At 38.6% G+C, this 16399-nt stretch overlaps 1 protein-coding gene across 1 annotated transcript in view; it reads right to left on the bottom strand.

Moving 5' to 3' along the window:
• GK5 (glycerol kinase 5) overlaps positions 1–16399 on the bottom strand; it is a 145464-nt gene that overhangs the window by 20333 nt on the left and 108732 nt on the right. The window contains exon 12 of the mRNA XM_090266346.1: positions 14368–14462. Within this exon, the coding sequence (XP_090122472.1) occupies positions 14368–14462 (95 nt within the window). The remainder of the gene's footprint in view (positions 1–14367; positions 14463–16399) is intronic.

Below are 16399 nucleotides of genomic sequence, written 5' to 3'. Positions count from 1 at the left end.
CACCTCTTCTGCCATTCCCTGAAGTGGCTGCCCCAGACACCCTCTCTCCTCAAAGTTTCTCAGAAGACCCTTTCTTAGTGGACTTTCTTGAGAAATTAAGGTAGGAGGAGCCTTTAACATCCTGCCCTTCGCTTTCCATATAGTTGTGACAATATTCTAAGAGTAAAGACAGTATCGCAGTGTGGAGTCAGTCAGGCTCCCTCACCGGGATGTCCAGGCATGAGCAGCTTAGAGATAATAATTAGACTCACATGCAAAGAGCACTTACAGTTATATAACCATTGATGTCATACTTTGGCAAGCGGCCGGCTTTGCCTATGCACAGTATATAGGAAGCGGGGGGAGGTTCCCCATTGGAGGAAGCGAGCAAACATGAATACTGAATGTCCCAGTACTCTGAATAAAGGGAGAGAGAGCGCACACAGAGAGGGAGAGAGTGCGCAGTGCAGGAGAGCAGCGCAGCGTGGATCACTCCGAATAAAAGGCATATCAGACATTTTCCACAGCTCACATGCCTTTATTTTTCCATCTGCCCAGATCCCAACTGAACCTGCTTTGGCCTCGAGATTTTGCGACACACGCAGATACTTGTCTCTTCCTTCCAGTCCCTTATCCCTCATTTTCTCTAGTTGTTGCTATAGGCAGCTTATAAGAGATCTCTCTACTATGTTCCAAACAGCTTACCATCAACACACTATTGTTTGAACAAACTTTTGGTTTCCAGTTAGGACTTTCATTTTACATTGGAAAATATTGGGCTTTGCAGGCTTCCCTCTCCCCTCACGACTCCAACATATTGCCAGGTCACAATTATGACAGAACAAGGACATTTTGTTATCAACATGAAATTTAAAACCGCATTTATAATTGTTTTCTCTAATCTTTTGGACTTCAGCAATACTTTTTTGTTTTCATTACATATGATTTTTACAGGTATATGAATTAATGGAAAAGTGAAATATAAGAGTTGCCAAAATATAGTCACTAAGTCTACCAGTACATTTTTTAAAATGGGAAGAATCTATAGTAACCTAATTAAATCCTACCTTTGCTGATAACTATGCATCTAACCTTCCTCCTTAAACTTCAATGACACAAATACGCTTCACTCCCTGTCCTCTCCTGAATGATATTTAGTTGCTTCACATCACCCTAAAGAGGAAGCAATGTACTTTCCATAGACAGTTTATAAACTTCAGAATATAGTATATAAAAAAATTATTAAAGTTATTAAAGTAATGCTCATTTAAAAATCTAGTTTGGCAATATGGTATTTTTAGAGATTTAGAGCATTCTGCTCTAACTCTTTTTCAGCAGCTTCGAAATTCTATGATCCAAACTTTCAAATTTTAAACTTTTTGTAACAGAGTAATGGACAGACTAGAAGGAAAATAAAATTTTATTTTTTGAAAGGAAAAATATTTAGAGGGGGAATAAAAGGACTAGTATAATCTTTCTTTTAAAAAATGAAAGAGAAAGAAAGAAACAAAGACAGAAAGAAAGAAAGAAAAAGAAAAGAAAGAAAGGAAGGAAGGAAGGAAGGAAGGCAAAGAAAGAAAGGAAGGAAAAGATTTATTTGTTCATAACACAGGAGAACAATTTTTAACATAATTCCTGTTCAGTTCAGTTTTTTAGCTGTTTTAGACTTAAATAGGCATGCTGCTTTCAAAACTGCACTTAGTTTCTTCTGCACGTCAATTTTTTTCTCGACAGCTTATCTTTTCTTTTTTTAATATGCTTTATTGATTATGCTGTTACACCTGTCCCTATTTCTTTTCCCTTTGTTCCACTCAACCCAGTAACACCCCTCCTTCCTGTCCGCCCCCCCCTTAGTCTACGTCCATTGGTTGTGCATATAGTTCTTCACAACATCTTCCTGCCTACTGCACTCCCTCCTACTATGCTTCTTAATTCTTGTACTATCTCCCTCTCTTTCCCCCCTTTCCCCTCCCTGCTGACTTCCCCCCAGAATGTTCTCCATACCTATAATTCTTTTCCCACTCTCATGGCCTAATTAGTTTGCCTTTGTCTCAATTCCCTAGCTTCTGTTGTTGGTTGTTGTGATAGTTTTCATTTTAATGTTCATAGTTTTGATCCTTCTTCTCCTAAACAAGTCTGTTTAACATCTCATATAACAGTGGTTTGGATCTGATGAACTCCTTCAGTTTTACTTTGTTCTGGAAGCATTTTCTCTGCCCTTCTATTCTGAATGACAGCTTCGCTGGATAGAGTAATCGTGGTTGTAGGTTTTTGCTTTTCATTACTTTGAATATTTCTTGCCAGTCCCTTCTTGACTGCAGAGTTTCTTTTGAGAAATCAGCTGATAGTCTTATTGGGACCCCTTTGTATGTAATTCTCTTCTTCTCTCTTGCTGCTTTTAAGATTCTTTTTTTATCCTTAATTTTTGACATTTTGATTATAATGTATCTTGGTGTGGTTCTCCCTGGGTCCAGTTGTTTTGGAACTCTCTGTGCTTCCTGGACCTGTAGTCTATTTCTTTCCCCAAGTTAGGGAAGTTCTGTTTCATTATTTTTTCACATAATTTTTCAATTTCTAGTTCTTCTTCTTCACCTTCTGGCAACCCTATGATTTGGATGTTAGCCCATGTATAGTTGTCCCATAGGTTTCTGAGTCTCTCCTCACTTTCCTCACTTTTCATTTCCTCTTTCTGCACTGGTTGATTGTTTGTTCCTTTCCTATGTTCCAATTTGTTGATTTGATCCCTGGTTTTCTTTCCGTCACCACTAGTTTCATATGTTTTCATTCATTTCAGCAGGACTAGCCTTCATTCCTTCCCCGTCTTGTTTAAGATCTGCTGTTAGGTCTGTAAGCATTCTTATAACCAAAGCTCTGAACTAAGCCTCAGAAAGATTTCCCATCTGCTGAGCCGTTTAGTTACATATTTGCTGTCTGGTCATCTGTGTCACCGGGATCTCCATCATGATCTGTGCCATTCTGACAGTTTTGTGTTTATCTTTGCTTCCTGGGCAGGGCTGTCACACCTCCTACACTATAGGGGGCAGAGCCCCATGCACTCATCACACCCAGGCAACCGTTCTCACCAAGTTGTGATGTTTTCTGTGGTGGTGGGGGTACAAGATGGTTTCCTGCCATTCACTCTCCACTGGGAGACTGGGAGCCGCCTCCTTCTCTGTCCCCTACTCCTCTGGGCCTCACAGTCCAAGGCAATGGGGGTATGCCTTCCCTGGTGTTGGAATCACAAGCTGACAGGTTGGGTCTGTAGCCGGGGGTGTTCCCCAGGAGCTTCTCACTGCCCCTTAAATATGGGTGTCAGTGCTTACCACTATCCCACCGCTATTACTGCTGTTGCCCCTGCCAGCACAGCGTGATGTCTACACCCCAGCTTCACCCCTCCTACCCATCAGAATGATCACCACTTTTTTATAACTTCATACACTGGACTTCCATTTATTTTCTGGAACTTCTGGTTATTTCTTGTTTTGCAGTAGTTGTATACCTTCTTAGTTGTAGAGGGAGATGAAGCATGTCAGTCTAGGCCTCCATCTTGGCTGGAAGTCCCCTGTGTGTGTTTGTCTCTGTGTTTGACAGCTTATCTTAATACAACCACTCTAGGCTGGGGAAAGCCTGGATCAAGGGAAGCACTAGTGCTCTTCTATTGGCTGAGAGTCAACCTCCTTCGAGTAGGGAGGGGTGGGGGATGACCTTGGAGACCAGCAACAGGTTCATACTTGTCTAGGCTATTCAGTTACACAGGAGACGGTGTGGTGAGAGGTTGTGTGCCCCTCTATATTATGAATCGTATTCCGAAGTGTAGTCCAAGTTCTTGTCTGTATATGAGAAGTTATCAGAACTTATTTTTTTATTTACATACGTACTTATTTCCTTTCCTTCAGATCATATCTGCCTCTGCTATTTCTCATCACAAGTGCCTAAACAACCCTGCTTCGTTTTATTATATCTGTGGCAATTTCACCATTCCCAAAGGACAAACATCAGCGCATTTGTAAGGCAAGCCTATTTTGCATATTTAAAGTAAAACTTGGTGATCAAGATAAGTCTTGGGCCCCTCACAAGGTGTGCAAGCAGTGTGTCGAGAATTTATGGATGTGGATGAAGGGAACACGTGATAAATTGCCATTTGACTGTTACTTTTGTATAGTGAAAACATCAGGATAGAACAAGAAAAATAAATGTAAAATACAGTATCCTAGTCTACCATCAGCTATACGCCCAGTGTTTCATTCAGCTGAAATCCCAGTGCCAGTTTTCATTAATCTACCCTCTTTTGAAAAACAGGAGTATGGTGAAGAACTAAGTGACAGCAACGATGAAGATTTTGAAATTGAAGATGACTCAGTTTGTAAGGCATTTGATAAGCATGAGTTGACTGATTTGGCAAGAGACTTGGACCTATCCAAAAAGGCTTCAGAACTCCTAGCATCAAGACTGCATGAGAAAAACTTGCTTGAAAAAGGAGCGAAGGCATCCTACTTTCGATCAAGAGAAAGTGCATTTCTGTAGTATTTTGGAGTGACAGTGGCTTTGTATATTGCCATAACATACATGGTTTAATGGAGGAATTGGGAATTCCAATCTAGAATGCCACTGAATGGGGACTGTTCATTGATAGCTCAAAGTGGAGCTTGAAGTGTGTCCTCCTCCACAATGGTAATTTATTTGGTGCAGTTCCAATTGGCCATTCAGTTTGTTTTCATGAATATGAAGACATAAAGAGAGTCATTGATCTGTTGTAATATCACATGCACAATCGGATCATCTGCGTTGACCTTAAAATGGTCTGTTTCCTTCTTGGTCAGCAATGCGGATACACCAAGTATCCCTGTTTTCTGTGTATGTGGAACAGCAGAGCTCGAGAGAAGCAGTGGGTGGAGTGGAATTGGCCCCCAAGATCTGACTTCAAACCTGGTGATCCAAACATTCTACATGAGCCACTTGTTGACAGAAAGAACATTATATTTCCACCTCTGCACATAAAACTGGGTCTCATGAAGCAATTTGATAAAGTTTTGCCAACTGAAGGAGACTGTTTCAAGTATCTCATTTTGGCATTTCCTAGCCTGTCATTTGAAAAGATAAAATACCTTAATATGTATGTTTGGTAGCAGAACTTTACTACCTGTACACAATTTGACTTCTGGTAACAATATATAGCCTTTATATGAATAAAATAACTCTAAATAAACAGTATATTCAGGTAATTCTTTCTTTATTTTCCTTTGTATGTGCATTTTGTATGATTTGGAGGACAAAGGGAGGGTATCCTGTTCCTTAAAAAGTTGACGTGATAGAGAAAAACTCTATATGTATGTTTGGTAGCAGAACTTTACTACCTGTACACAATTTGACTTCTGGTAACAATATATAGCCTTTATATGAATAAAATAACTCTAAATAAACAGTATATTCAGGTAATTCTTTCTTTATTTTCCTTTGTATGTGCATTTTGTATGATTTGGAGGACAAAGGGAGGGTATCCTGTTCCTTAAAAAGTTGACGTGATAGAGAAAAACTCGGGTCATTTTTGGATTCAGATGCCAAAAGGTAGTCAAAAACAAGTGTCAGATCAAACTCAATGAAAATCGTGTTCCCCAGTGTAATAATATTCAGTAGTTCCTCTCTATATCATGGTTCACTTATCATGGTCTCACTGTATCGCAGGATTTTTTAAATTATTATATTTAATTATTTCTTGCGGATTTTTCACTGTATCACGGGATTTTGCGGTACTGTATACGTATGTTGTTAAAGTTATGTAGGTTTAAGAGTGTAGAATAAATGTAAGGTTCCTACAGTCTTTGTAACAATATGCTAATATTAAAGGTAGTATCACAGATCTTTTAATAAAATACTAAGTTAAATATTACAAAATCAAGTCTTTTACTGGACACAGTTTTTTATTAGGCAAAGTTCAATAAAAATTTTTGATTAAAAAAAAGTTTCAGAGATCAAAGATGGCGGAGGAGTAAGTGGAAGCTATGCTAATCTCCTCCCAGGACCAGTCTGGATTTACAACTTAATTTTGGAGAAATCATCTGGAATAACCAACCGAACACTAGCTGGAGAGAAGTCTTATAACCATGGAGAGACAGAAAAGGCTGCTACATCACAACGTGACCAGTAGAGAGTGCGGAGATGTGGAAGGGCTGTCTGGGCTCCCACGGGTGGCAGCTGAAGGGATTGAGAAACAGCTCAGCAGCCAGGGGCTCCCCCTGAGAAGGGCAGGGTCTAAAGCCCCAGCTGGGCTTCCCAGCCTACAGCAACAAAGTGGAAAATAAAATAGTATCCAGCTGTGAAAAGCGAAAAGCCACAGGGTTTCTTGCTAGCCGGAGAGAAACAATGGGAGAAAAAGAGCTCTTAAGTGGATCACATACAAAAATATTTTGGCCCCCACTTACCCTGGGCTCAAGCAGAGGGAAGGCAGAGAGGACTGGAGACACCTGGGGAGAGTCTGGCGTGGTGGCTTCGAGGGGAGAACTGGGGGAGCAGCCGACCTGGTCCCAGTGCTGACTCATCCCCAGTACGGCAGGCAGACCATTTCCCTTCAAGTGGCATCAGCCTGAGAGGAACCAAAAGCCCTGCCTACAGGAATTAAGCTGCCACACCCACTGTCCTTAAGCCTAAGGGCTAATCACAGATTGAATAGATTAACAACTAAAGAAGACAGACAAAGGCAGTAGATCCCTGGAAGTCTCCAACAGGCTGCCTACGCCAAGACTGGTACATGATCTGATGCCACCAGGGGCAGATCCAGGAACTGGAGATCATTCTAAGAAGCACCAACAAACAATAGGAGTCACAAAAATGGGGAGACAGAGAAACAACCCCCCATTGAAAGAAAAGGTAGAATCCCCAGAAAGAGTGCTAAATGAAATAGAGGGGAACAAACTATTAGATATGGAATTCAAAACATGGATTATGGAGAAGCTCAATGAGCTCAGCGGAAACTACAAGGAACTTCAGAAATACTACAAGGAACTTACTGAAAATTACACCAGCATGAAAAAGGACATAGGAGATATCAATAAGAGCCAGGAGGAAATGAAGAATATGATCTCTGAATTGAAGAACACAATAGAAGGAATTAAAAGCAGGCTAGAGGAAGCAGAAGATCAAATCAGTGAGCTGGAGGACAACGTAGACAAAAACTCCCAGACAGTGCAACAAAATGAAAAAAGACTGAGCAAGACTGAAGAGGTTCTAAGACAGCTGCAGGACAACATGAAATGTAATGATATCCATATCATAGGAATTCCAGAAGGAGAAGAAGAAGAGCAAGGGATAGAAAACCTCTTTGAAAAACTAATGACAGAAAACTTCCCTAACATGAAGAGAGAAAGAATCATGCAAGTCCAGGAAGCACAGAGGGTCCCAATGAAGATGAACCCCAACAGGCCCACTTCAAGACACATCATAATTAAAATGCCAACATTCAAAGACAAAGAGAGAATGCTAAAAACAGCAAGAGAGAAACAACGAATAACATACAAGGGAGCTCCAATAAGGCTATCATCAGATTTCTCAACAGAAACACTACAAGCCAGAAGGGAATGGCAAAAAACATTCCAAGCAATGAAAAACAAAGGCCTACAACCTAGAATATTCTACCCAGCAAAGCTCTCATTCAAAATGAAGGGTGAAATAAGGAGCTTCCAAGACAAAAGAAGGCTAAAAGAATACATCTCCACCAAACCAGCATTGAAAGAGATGCTAAAGGGTCTGCTTTAAGAAGATGAAGAAACAGAGAGAGACAGAGAAGAACACGAATACAAAGGGGGAAAATGACAATGAATAATTACTTATCGGTAATAACCTTAAATGTAAATGGATTAAACGCTCCAATCAAAAGACATAGGGTAGCTGAATGGATTAGAAAGAATGACCCACATATATGCTGTCTACAAGAGCAAAAGATCTACACAGAATGAAAGTGAAGGGATGGAAAAAAGTATTCCAAGCAAATGGACATGAAAAAAAAGGTGGGGTAGCAATACTTATATCAGACAAAACAGATTTCACAGCAAAGTCCAAAAAAAGAGACGAAGAAGGGCATTTCATAATATTTAAGGGAAAAATCCATCAAGAAGATATAACCCTTATAAATATATATGCACCCAACTTAGGAGCACCCAAATATGTAAGGAAAATTTTGAAAGACTCCAAGAAAGATATAGACAGCAACACACTCATAGTAGGGGACTTTAACACCCAATTGTCAACACTAGACAGACCTTCGAAGCAAAGAAACACCAAAGATATTGAGACACTGAAAACACTCTAGATCAAGTGGACTTAGTCGATATATATAGAATTTTTCACCCCAAAGAAGCAAAATATACATTTTTCTCAAGTGCTCATGGAACATTTTCAAAGATAGACCACATGGTAGGACACAAAACAAGCCTCAACAAATTCAAAAATAATTGAAATTATATCAAGCATCTTCTCAGATCACAATGCCTTAAAATTGGAAATCAACCTCAAGGAAAAAACTCAAAAACACTCAAATTCATGGAGAATGAATAACATGCTATTAAATAATGAATGGGTTAAAAATGACATCAAGGAAGAAATCAAAAAGTTTCTGGAAACTAATGATAATAAACACACAACAACACAAAACCTATGGGATACAGCGAAAGCAGTCCTGAGAGGAAAGTTCATAGCAACACCGGCTACCTAAAAAAAGCTAGAAGAATCTCTAATAACAAATTTAACCCTACAGCCACAAGAACTAGAGGAGGAACAACAAGCAAAGCCCAGATCAAGTAGAAGGAAGGAAATCATCAAGATCAGAGCACAATTAAATGACATAGAGACTAAACTAACAATTCAAAAGATCAACATAATTAGAAGCTGGTTCTTTGAAAAGATAAACAAAATTGACAAGCCTTTAACCAGGCTCATCAAGAAAAAAGAGAAAGGACCCGAATAAATAAAATCAGAAACAAAAGAGGAGAAATCACGACCGATACCACAGAAATACAAAGCATTATAAGAAATTATTACGAACAACTGTATGGCAAGAAATTTGACAATCTAGAGGAAACGGACAAATTCCTGGAAACCTATAGTCTTCCAAAACTGAATCAAGAAGAAGCAGAAAGCCTGAATAGACCAATAACAACTAATAAAATTGAAGCAGTAATCAAAAACCTACCGGCACACAAAAGCCCTGGACCGGATGGATTCACAGGTGAATTCTACAAAACATTAAGGAAAGAACTAACTCCTATCCTCCTCAGACTATTCCAAAAGATCCAAGAAGAGGGAAGATTCCCAAACTCTTTCTATGAAGCCAGTATTACCCTAATTCCAAAACCAGGTCAAGACACAACAAAGAAAGAAAACTACAGGCCAATATCGCTGATGAACATAGATGCTAAAATCCTCAACAAAATATTGGCAAACAGGATTCAGCAACACATTAAAAAGATCATACACCATGATCAAGTGGGATTAATCCCAGGGAAGCAAGAATGGTTTAATATTCACAAATCAATAAACGTAATACACCACATAAACAAAATGAAAGACAAAAACCACATGATCATATCAATAGATGCAGAAAAAGCATTTGATAAAGTATAACACCCATTTATAATGAAAACTCTCAGCAAAATGGGAATAGAGGGGGCATACCTCAACATAATAAAGGCCATATACGAGAAACTTGAAGCCAACATCATACTCAATGGGCAAAAACTGAGAGCATTCTCCCTGAGGTCAGGAACAAGACAAGGATGTCCACTCTCTCCACTCCTATTCAATATAGTCGTGGAAGTTCTAGCCATAGCAATCAGACAAGAAAAAGAAATAAAAGGCATCCAAATTGGAAAGAGGAAGTAAAACTGTCATTATTTGTAGATGACATGATAGTGTGCATAAAAAAACCTATAGACTCCACAAAAAACTACTCGACTTAATAAATGAATTCGGCAAAATAGCAGGGTACAAAGTCAATATTCAGAAATCGAAGGCATTTCTGTACACCAACAATAAAATATCAGCAATAGAAACTAAAAGAAAAATCCCATTTACCATAGCAACAAGAAAAATAAAGTACTGAGGAATAAACTTAACCAAGGAGGTAAAAGACCTGTACTCAGAAAACTACATAACACTGAAGAAAGAAATTAAGGAAGATACAAATAAATGGAAGCATATACCATGCTCATGGATGGGAAGAATCAACATCATTAAAATTTCCATACTACCCAAAGCAATTTATAGATTCAATGCAATTCCTGTTAAAATACCAATGACATATTTCACAGACCTAGAACAAATACTTCAAAAATTTATATGGAACCAAAAAAGAGCCCGAATAGCCACAGCAATTTTGAGGAAGAAGAACACAGTAGGAGGAATCACAATACTTGATATCAAACTATACTACAAGGCCACCGTAATCAAAACAGTCTGGTACTGGCATAAGAACAGACATATATCAATGGAACAGAATAGAGAGCCCAGAAATAAACCCAGGTCTATATGGTCAACTAATATTTGACAAAGGGGGAAAGAACATCAAATGGAGTGAAAAGAGCCTCTTCAACAAATGGTGTTGGGAGAACTGGACAGGGACATACATGCAAAAAAAATGAAACTAGACCACCGACTTACACTATACACCAGAATAAACTCAAAATGGATCAAAGACTTAAACGTAAGCCATGACATCATAAAACTCCTAGAGGAAAAAATAGGAAGGAAAATTTCAGATATCCCAAGTAGCAACATTTTCACGGATACATCTCCTAAGGCAAGGGAAATAAAGGAAAGAATAAACAAATGGGACTACATCAAACTAAAAAGTTTCTGCTCAGCTAAAGAAAACATCAGCAAGAAGAAAAGGAAACCAACCATATGGGAAAATATATTTGCCAATGATATCTCAGAAAAGGGATTGATCTCCAAAATATATAAAGAACTCATACGACTCAACACCAAGAAGACAGACAACCCAATTAAAAAATGGGCAAAGGACCTGAACAAACACTTCTCTAAAGAGGACATACAGAGGGTCCATAGACATATGAAAGAATGCTCAACCTCACTAGCCATCAGAGAGATGCAAATATAAACCACAATGAGATAACACCTCACACCAGTCAGAATGGCCATTATCAACAAATCAACAAACAACTTGTGCTGGAGAGGATGCGGAGAAATGGGAACCCTGGTGCATTGCTAGTGGGAATGTAGACTGGTGCAGCCACTATGGAAAACACTTTGGAATTTCCTCAAAAAACTAAAAATGGAACTGCCATTTGAACCAGCAATTCCATTGCTAGGATTATATCCGAAAAATCCTGGAACACCAATTCAAAAGAATCTATGCACCCCTATGTTCATAGCAGCACTAGTTACAATAGCCAAGTGTTGGAAACAACCTAAGTGCCCATCTGTAGATGAGTGGGTAAAAAAAACTGTGATACATTTACACAATGGAGTACTATGTAGCAGAAAGAAAGAAGGAATTTCTACCATTTGCAATAACATGGATGGAACTAGAGAGAATTATGCTTAGCAAAATAAGCCAGGCAGTGAAAGAAAAATACCTTAAGCTGTCATCTATTACAGGAAACTAATGAACAACACAAACAAATGAACAAAATTGAACCAGAGCTATGTAAACAAGGAGTAGACTAACAGTAACAAGGGGGGAGGGGGGAGGGAGAGGAGGGAGTAAGAAGGGGAAGAGTCTAGTCAAAGAACATGTATAAATGACCCATGGACATGGACAACTGAGTGGTGACTAAATGTGGGAGAAGGGAGAGACAGGGTGCAGGGAAGCAAGCGGGGGGGGAAAGTGGGACTACTGTAATGGAAAAACAGACATTAAAAATTTTTAGTGAGGGAAAAATGAAAATATGAAGAATGGAAATGCGAGTTCAGTGAATATTAGAAGGACAAGGATTTTCCTTCACACTGTATATTTTTCCCCCTATCTGATCCCTCCAGAGTTTGGCATTCTAAAGAAGTAATGACATAAGTTTCTTTGCATAAAACTAATAAGACCAGTTGTAATTGAGGTTTTTTTTTTTTTTTACCAAGACGTTGACTGGAATGTCATGCCTAAAGGAGACATGCTTGGGCTCTGGTTGTTACCAAAAAGCCCTGAGGAACTGGGAATGACTTTCGAAGGTAATAAAAGCCCACGAGATAAAAGGCCTGGTACTGTGGTTGGTTGTGCGGTCCACAGCAATCTTTCCGGGGAAGGAATGAAGGTTGTTTTCCTGAAAGATGTCTAGAAGGGACCTTGAGGCACAATGGAAAACCAGAAGGACTTGGGAAAGACAGGTATGTACAGGCAAGGCTGAATGCCAGATATGTGGCTCAGCTTCTGTGCCCTGAAGGGCAGACTGAAGGTCACCCTAAAGGTTCTTTGGGTAAGCTCCAGCAAAGCAGAACTAAAGATCATAAGTGGTCATTTGCTGCTCTTGTTGTGTTTATGCAAATGAACAGGATAAATTAAAAATGGACTTAATGCAGTCCCTTTAATGACAAGGAGGGTAATCTTAGGGAGAAAAATTGTTATTCAAGGAAGCTCACAATGCCCAGTGGCAGACTATAAAGTAGTGCAGCTAACCGTCTTTAAAGTTTCTTTTCATTTAAAATATGTTTTCATTTGAAAGTTAAACTATGTCTGTGGTATCATCAAAGATGTTTAATTTATAGGCAAGAAGAATGGCAAATGCCTTGCAACTGGATGTCTTTCCAGTAAGACAGTATTACAGATTTAGAGACTTGTTTGTGGGTTATGTTACATAAGTTAACATGTGTGTTCTGTTTTCAAAGGGCATAAGCCTACGATCTCATTGTCTGGGTGACTGTCTGTACGTATAGGCCTCACTTAATCCTGTTTGCATTGCTGCCTCCTGAGACTCAACGGTTTGGATGAACTAAGTGACTGGGTTGGTGAAGTATGGGGTGGTCTGTGGGCTTCACTTTACAAAACTGGTTTCTCTTTTTTATCCTAATGGCTTGGACACAAAGGGCCCAGAGGTCTGAGAGGGAGGGAAACCTAAAGTATTTCCCTCATCCCAAACTAAGTATAATGGGCAAAAGGGTTTTGGACAGGTGAGATGTGCCTAGAACACCTTCCTCCAAAGAAGCCCTTTTTTTCCCTAATGTGGGACATTGAAAAATTAATCCCTGCCTTATGTCATCTAATAGTTATGGATTGAATGATGTCTTTTAACCCTGTTGCCAAAATACAACAAGGATGCCAGCCTGTTAAACCAAGCATGCCATTGTCCAGGGACAGCCAACTGACCAGGAGTCTGCAAGATCCTTCCCCATGTGGGAAGGCCACCCTCCCCTCCCCTCCGCACCCCTACTCTTATTAGGGATTTCTGGACCCAAGGGTAGATAGGACGACAACCATGTCCAGCTCGAAGCAGCTAGAGGAGCTCGAGACCTTCACTCACTGTCCTTTATAAGATTATAAAGGGTCTTAATATCTGAGAGGGAGGGATTGTTATTTTTTATTGTTAAAATAATTAATCATTTATTTATTAAAAAAAGAAGAAGAATATATGAAAGGGTGAAGCAGGAGAGCTGGTATGTACGACCCATGGGCATGGACTTGGGGGGGATTACTGGGGGAGGAGGGGTGCTGGGTGGAGGGGAGCAAAGAGGAAAAAGTTGGAACAATTTTAACAATGTAATCAATAAAATATACTTTTAAAAGTTTCATATTACTTATAAAGAACTTCAAAATATACACATACAGATGTAGGGGGAGGGCATGTGTGTGTACCTGTCCATTATTTTTCTAAACTCAGTGATACACTTCCACTAAGCACTGATATATTTCCCTCTACTGGGAAATGACTATTTTGGTCATGATAAAATAATCTGCCCTGGCTGGTGTGGCTCAATGGGTTGAGCATCATCCCAGAAACCAAAGGGTCGCTGGTTCGATTCCAGTCAGGGCACATGCCTGGGTTGTGTGCCAGGTCCTGGCTGGAGGCATGCAAGAGTCAAACGATGGATGTTACTCTTGTACATGGATGTTTCTCTCCATCTCTTTCTCCCTCCCTTCCTCTCTCTAAAAAAGTATAAATAAATAAAATGTTTTTTTAAAAAGTAACCCTAGGTCTTATGTCAAAGTTCTATGATAAGCTGGCCAACTTTAGTTTCCACAGGGATAAAGTTCTAACCAAAGCCTGATGAATTTGCTATGCTCTCTTGTGGAATTCATACTATGTTAAAGCATAGTTTCTCAGCCCTAGAATGTACCTTTTACTTTAGTTCTGCTGAGTACCCAAATTTCAGGTATGAAAGTAGCAGATACATAATTTTAGGTGTGGGTATGAGCAGAGAATGGTTAATTGGCATTAACTATTTTTTGCATACCTGCAATCCACTAAAAGACGGAACAAAATAAACTCCTTCAGAATCTTCCAAACTTTTGGCCATTTTTTCAGTCTCAGCAGCATCTGTGAAAAGATCTGCAAACACAGAAACAAACAAACAAACCAAAACTCTAAACAAAATGAAGGGGTTGGGGAGGACAAAGAATTATGTTATATGACTAGTGTTTACCTGTGTCCACATTTATTATAAATTTAATATGAAAGTTTACTCACTTGAAAGGGCCAACACAAAGGCCAATCTGCTCTAGAACTATCTGGGTTCTTATATTTGCCTAGGTTTCCAAGCCCATGGAAGGAGCAAAGGAGACAGAAGGTGTTCTTAGACAGGCAGGGTATCCAGCAGACCTTACTTTTCCCTTTAAGGATATTTGGGCTATTTTAAAATATCAATTCTGTGTGCTTTTTCCCATTAAAAATGTATTCTCCTAAAAATAACACCCATTCTAGTTTTCTGATGAAAATATCTTCTACCTATAATAATAAAAAAAAACAACTGAACAACTACTGGATCTATGGGCTCCATAAGTCTCAGTAACGAACAGATATATCAAAAGTCAATATTTAAAAAATACAACAAATCAAGATCTAATTTATTAGTATGCTTTCTACTGATATATATTATACATACTGGAAAATACACAGATTCTAAGTGTATAGCTGCATGTATTTTCTTCACCATGTGATTACACCCAGGTAACCAACATCCAGATCGAGATATATACTTCTTTGTTACCATGCTTGTGAGTTTCATTCATTTTGTTACAAGTAGTTATATTTCATTCATTCTTACCCCTGCAAGAGTATTCCATTGCATGACCATACACAACTGATTCAACTATTCTACAGCTGATATGCCTATGGGTAATTTCCAGTTTTGGGCTAATTTAAACTTGTGTGCCCTCTTTTGGGAGGACATATGTATACATTTCTGTTTGTTACATACCAAGGGATGAACTTGCTGGTCCTAGGATCTTCATATTTAGGACTAGCTTTAGCAAATACGGCAAAATCGTTTTCCAAAGTGGCTCTACCAACTTAAGCCTTCTATCAACATTATGAGAGTTGTTGTTATTCCATATTCTTGCCAATAATTGACACTGCCTATGTTTTTCATTGTATGTATTTTGGTGGGATTACATGATGGTTTGAATTTGTACCTCTCTGTTTATTAATGAAGTTGCAATCCCTTTCATTTGCCATTTGAATATCCTTGTTTGTAAAGTAACTCCTGAATGAGCACGTGGGAATGACAACACAGATGCGAAGAAAAAGCTCACAAATCAGTTATAATAAATATTGCTGGCTTTATAAAGCCTTAATAAAGTTGGTTTTATTTTAGTATGTTTTTTACTCTTATAGTAAAGAATTGATTAAATACAATGAGTTTAAGAAACATTTATAATTTAAATTCAAGTTAATGGAGATTGGTCAATAATAATTATAAATTTTACTCAAAATGACAGTTATCAGAACCATAAGTCACATTCAGTTGGTCAAAATGTCTAGATAACACATCAAAATGTCTGTAGCACTTCAAAAACTAATATTAAAAAGAAAACATTGGTTTTGAAATCTATAGTCTTAAAAGATCATGTTCAAATGTCTCAATTCTTAAATCAGAATGTGGAAAACATACTAGATGGCTAGTTTAAGGAACATTTTTGGTACCAGATGAAGAAATGGGAAAAAATCTAGTTTATCCACATTCTTAACTGATTGTTCTATTCCTGCTTGAAGAATTTGTCTGAATAATCTTCCCCTTAAACTGTTCTCAAATGAGTTTATTGATAAAGAGTCTCTGGGGTAAACAGACTTCACTCTGTCTCTCCCATTGAATACAACTAAGACACAAGGTAATTTGGGGGATGATGAAAGTACAATAGTCACAATCCTGATTGTGGTAATGGTAATTCAGTCTATATAGGTCCTAAATCAGTAGATCTACACACCAAAATACCAAACCAAACACAACCACTATAAACATACAGATAGATAAAAAGACAAACTGAGTA

This window comes from Furipterus horrens, unplaced genomic scaffold, assembly GCF_987537825.1.
Source record: "Furipterus horrens unplaced genomic scaffold, mFurHor1.1.pri manual_scaffold_1, whole genome shotgun sequence".
Classification (NCBI taxonomy): Eukaryota; Metazoa; Chordata; class Mammalia; order Chiroptera; family Furipteridae; genus Furipterus; species Furipterus horrens.
Note: the sequence above shows the minus strand (reverse complement) of the source record. Positions and strands in the feature narration are given on the sequence as shown.